The 3,315-nt window shown below is 40.8% G+C and overlaps 1 protein-coding gene across 1 annotated transcript; it reads left to right on the top strand.

The window, feature by feature from the left end:
• Window positions 1-1,043: 1,043 nt before the first annotated feature.
• On the top strand, window positions 1,044-1,923 carry MELLADRAFT_93467 (uncharacterized protein; the record flags this gene model as incomplete). The annotated part of the gene is made up of 2 exons (XM_007405887.1): window positions 1,044-1,436; window positions 1,498-1,923. The coding sequence occupies 2 exons, from the start codon at window positions 1,044-1,046 to the stop codon at window positions 1,921-1,923; spliced, it is 819 nt and encodes a 272-aa protein (XP_007405949.1).
• Window positions 1,924-3,315: the final 1,392 nt, after the last annotated feature.

Here is a 3,315-nt window from a genome sequence, read left to right on the forward strand (position 1 = left end):
TCAAGGTTCTGTGAAGGGTATTTATAGAATCATCTCAATCATTATCAAATTATATTTCTCTTTTTTTTACTTGTATATTGGAAAAATCTCAGGAGGTGCAAAATGCTGAAAAAAAATCATCTCTTTCTTTGGTGTTGGACAAAAATATGTACAAAATATCATATCCTGTTTTATATTGAGTGTTTAATTGTTTCATATGTTTATTGGGTGTAGGGCTTAAATCTGTTCAAATTTTTTTATTGATTCTTTTATATATATTTTTTGTTGTTGAATCAAACGGTATCATAAGTTGAACAAAAAGACCTGTAAAAATGTCATTTCTTTCTTGTGCTTGTGTCAAAAAAAGTCAAACACTGAAACATATTTCTCATGTATGTCAAGACCTTGCCCATCCGTGCTTACCGCACCAAGTGGTTTTGACTTGTCCCCTAGTACATCTGCACAATATTTGAATCACATCTGAACTAGAACTACTGGATTCATCAAGGACACAAAGTGGGGTCAGAAGCCTGACACTTGATGTTTTTGAGAGTGTCACAGCTTGGAAATGTCCTCAACCAGTGCAGAAGCCTTTGGAAGAAGCAGGAAAGTAGGGGTAGAGGTATAAATGTGTCTCAGGCTGCACTCCTCTTTCCTGGCCTCCTCCTTCTTGACCATCACTTTCTCTTGTTTCATCAACATCACCTCAGATCATTCTCCATCAAATCAAACAAGGACAAATTGTAATCTTGTGTATCAACACACATTTAAATGGGTAGGACCTCTTCAGTTCTTCTGGTTCAAAAGCTGCAAACTCATGACTCCACTTTACGATCTCAGCATCTCCCACTCATAAACGCTCAAGTGGTTGGGTGAATGGAGCACCACCAAAGAGCCGCAAAGCAAAGAACAAGGCTCTGAGCGCTCACCTCCCCGGTCATAACCAGCCAATCTGTAAATCATATTCTGAATTTGCAAGATTTATACTTGGATACACCAAAACACACCAAGTTTATCCTGATTCACCTGGCAATGATCAACTTATGAATCTTCCAACTCTGACTATGGAAATGATCTTACAAGATACCTCAGTCTTCACCACCTATAATGCTTCAGCCCATTCAGTTAAATCTGATTGGTCACCGTTCAAGACTCTGCTCCTCAAAGACCTGGCGAATCATCAAATAGATGATAATTTCACCTTTGAATGGGAAGCGGACAATGGTGAAAAAAGTACATGGAATCAAACAATGATTTTTTTTACTGTAAAGCATTGGAAGTTTGCCAAAGCTGCTTCTGCTTTTGAGAATTTTGGACTGGATCAAGACAACCCTAATGACCTTGTCCAAGTTGGGATCATGACTCGCTGGGTGATTGGGCGGATTGAAGAAATCAAGAGAAGATTTCGAGATCCATCCAAGGTTGAACAAAGGACCCGGAGCAAAAAGAGAAGAGATGTAAGTCATGTTTATGCCTTTAGGCATTCTCCAGTCCGTTTCTGATAATATGTCTACTCAGCTCTGGAAATACCGTAAAGCCACTCTTCAGCAACATCTTCCGCAATTTCTTGACCTCCTACCCGATGCAGACTGCTGTTCTGATACAGAAGACGACCCACATCGACCCATCCAGAAGTCGATTTGTCCAGCATGGCGTAGCGTCAAGTATGGCAACTGGCTACATGAAGTGGACCGGCTATCCTATCAAGATCAATCCACTATCAAGCTGAGGATTCATCCCGCCCGCAGATTAGATACTAGGCGTCAAGAAGGCCATACAGTCAACCCCTTTGGAACTGTCTGTGCTAACCTTCCAGAAAACTGTTATGAAAGTGCTTTCTTGAAGCACTATGACCCCCTTGAAAAACTGGCCCTGGGGATATCACCCAGCTCTGCAAAACTTGATGATGCTCTGACTGCAATTGCTACACTTCTTCCCAATTGACTTCATATTAATTCAGGCTGCGTATTTTATCTATGATGTCATTATACAAGAACACACCACTGGTTCTTATGTGTCAGGTCTTTTCACCAAGTATAACTAATTTGAGAAGAATGTATGGCTAGGGGTTAGGGTTTGTGACTCATGTGACCACCATAAGCATATGTGCACATACCACAAGTTGGCCGCTGCAACTGTTTGCCTTATATACCATGTCTGATTCGACCACACAGTCTCCTGTTCCTCAGTTTCCTCTTTCATTATCACTTTGCCATGTGCATCTCCAAACTCCACATATGGCACCATCCATGGGTTCTACTTATCTTTTGTCACCTCTTTGTTCATCAAACACTGATCAGGGACTTGATCCATCCATGGACCTTCCTGTGTAATATTTATTACCGGAAATGCAGTCTGTTGTGGCGCATCGAAAAAACAAATCCAGGTCTTGTCAGGTGATCTTCAATGATTCTGATAAGAACTTGTTTTGGTTTTTCGACACGTCTGGAACAGACTGCAGTTCCGCTGATAGGTAAGATGCTGAAGGGTCCATGAAAGACACAAGTGCTTGATCAGAGTTTGATGGTTGACAAGGTGATAAGTCATCATCAGAACCCATTCCTTTTTTCCTCCCCTTGTTTTTTTGCCTCTCTCTCTACTTCAATTTTCAAGGAAAAATTTGGCTTGTAGAATGAAAAATGTGTCAGGACTTTTGACCGTTCAACTCACTTGTGAGCAATGTTATTCACCTGTTGGCTCAGGTGGTTGAATTGAGTGACAAAACATGTCTTTGTTGACCAAATACGTGTTTGTCACTCAACTCAATCACCTCAGTCAACACGTCAATAACTTTCCTCACAAGTTAGTTGAGTGAACAAAAATCACAATGATACGTGCTTCATCAGAGTGTTCATCAAACTCTTGCTTGAGTGGTTATACTCCTATTATCCGGGGAACCTGTCCCCTGTTTTTGGAAGGATGAAGATGCACCACCAACTTGCCGTGCAGCAAGAATAACAAGCGGGATCTGTCCGTGAAACAAACTTCACAATGCGACAGATTCCGCTTGTTATTCTTGCTGGCGCATAAGCTGGTGGTGCATCTTCAACTTTCCAAAAACATGGGATAGGTTTTCCTGATGATGAGAGTATAATCATTTGAGTTTTGTAATTCAAATTGTACTCCCCCTTTGTGCCTTGACTTTCTTTCTAAATCAATTTTCATGGAAAACTTCTGCTTGTAGAACACAAAGGGTGTCAGGTCTTTTAATCAACTTTAGATCATTTGTGAGAAAAGTCATTGCCCTGTTGACTGAGGTGGTTGGGTTGAGTGACAAGAGCCAAGTTGTTCACCTGTTGACTGAGATGGTTTATTTGAGTGACTATATCTGTCACT

Source organism: Melampsora larici-populina, assembly GCF_000204055.1.
Source record: "Melampsora larici-populina 98AG31 unplaced genomic scaffold MELLAscaffold_5, whole genome shotgun sequence".
Classification (NCBI taxonomy): domain Eukaryota; kingdom Fungi; phylum Basidiomycota; class Pucciniomycetes; order Pucciniales; family Melampsoraceae; genus Melampsora; species Melampsora laricis-populina.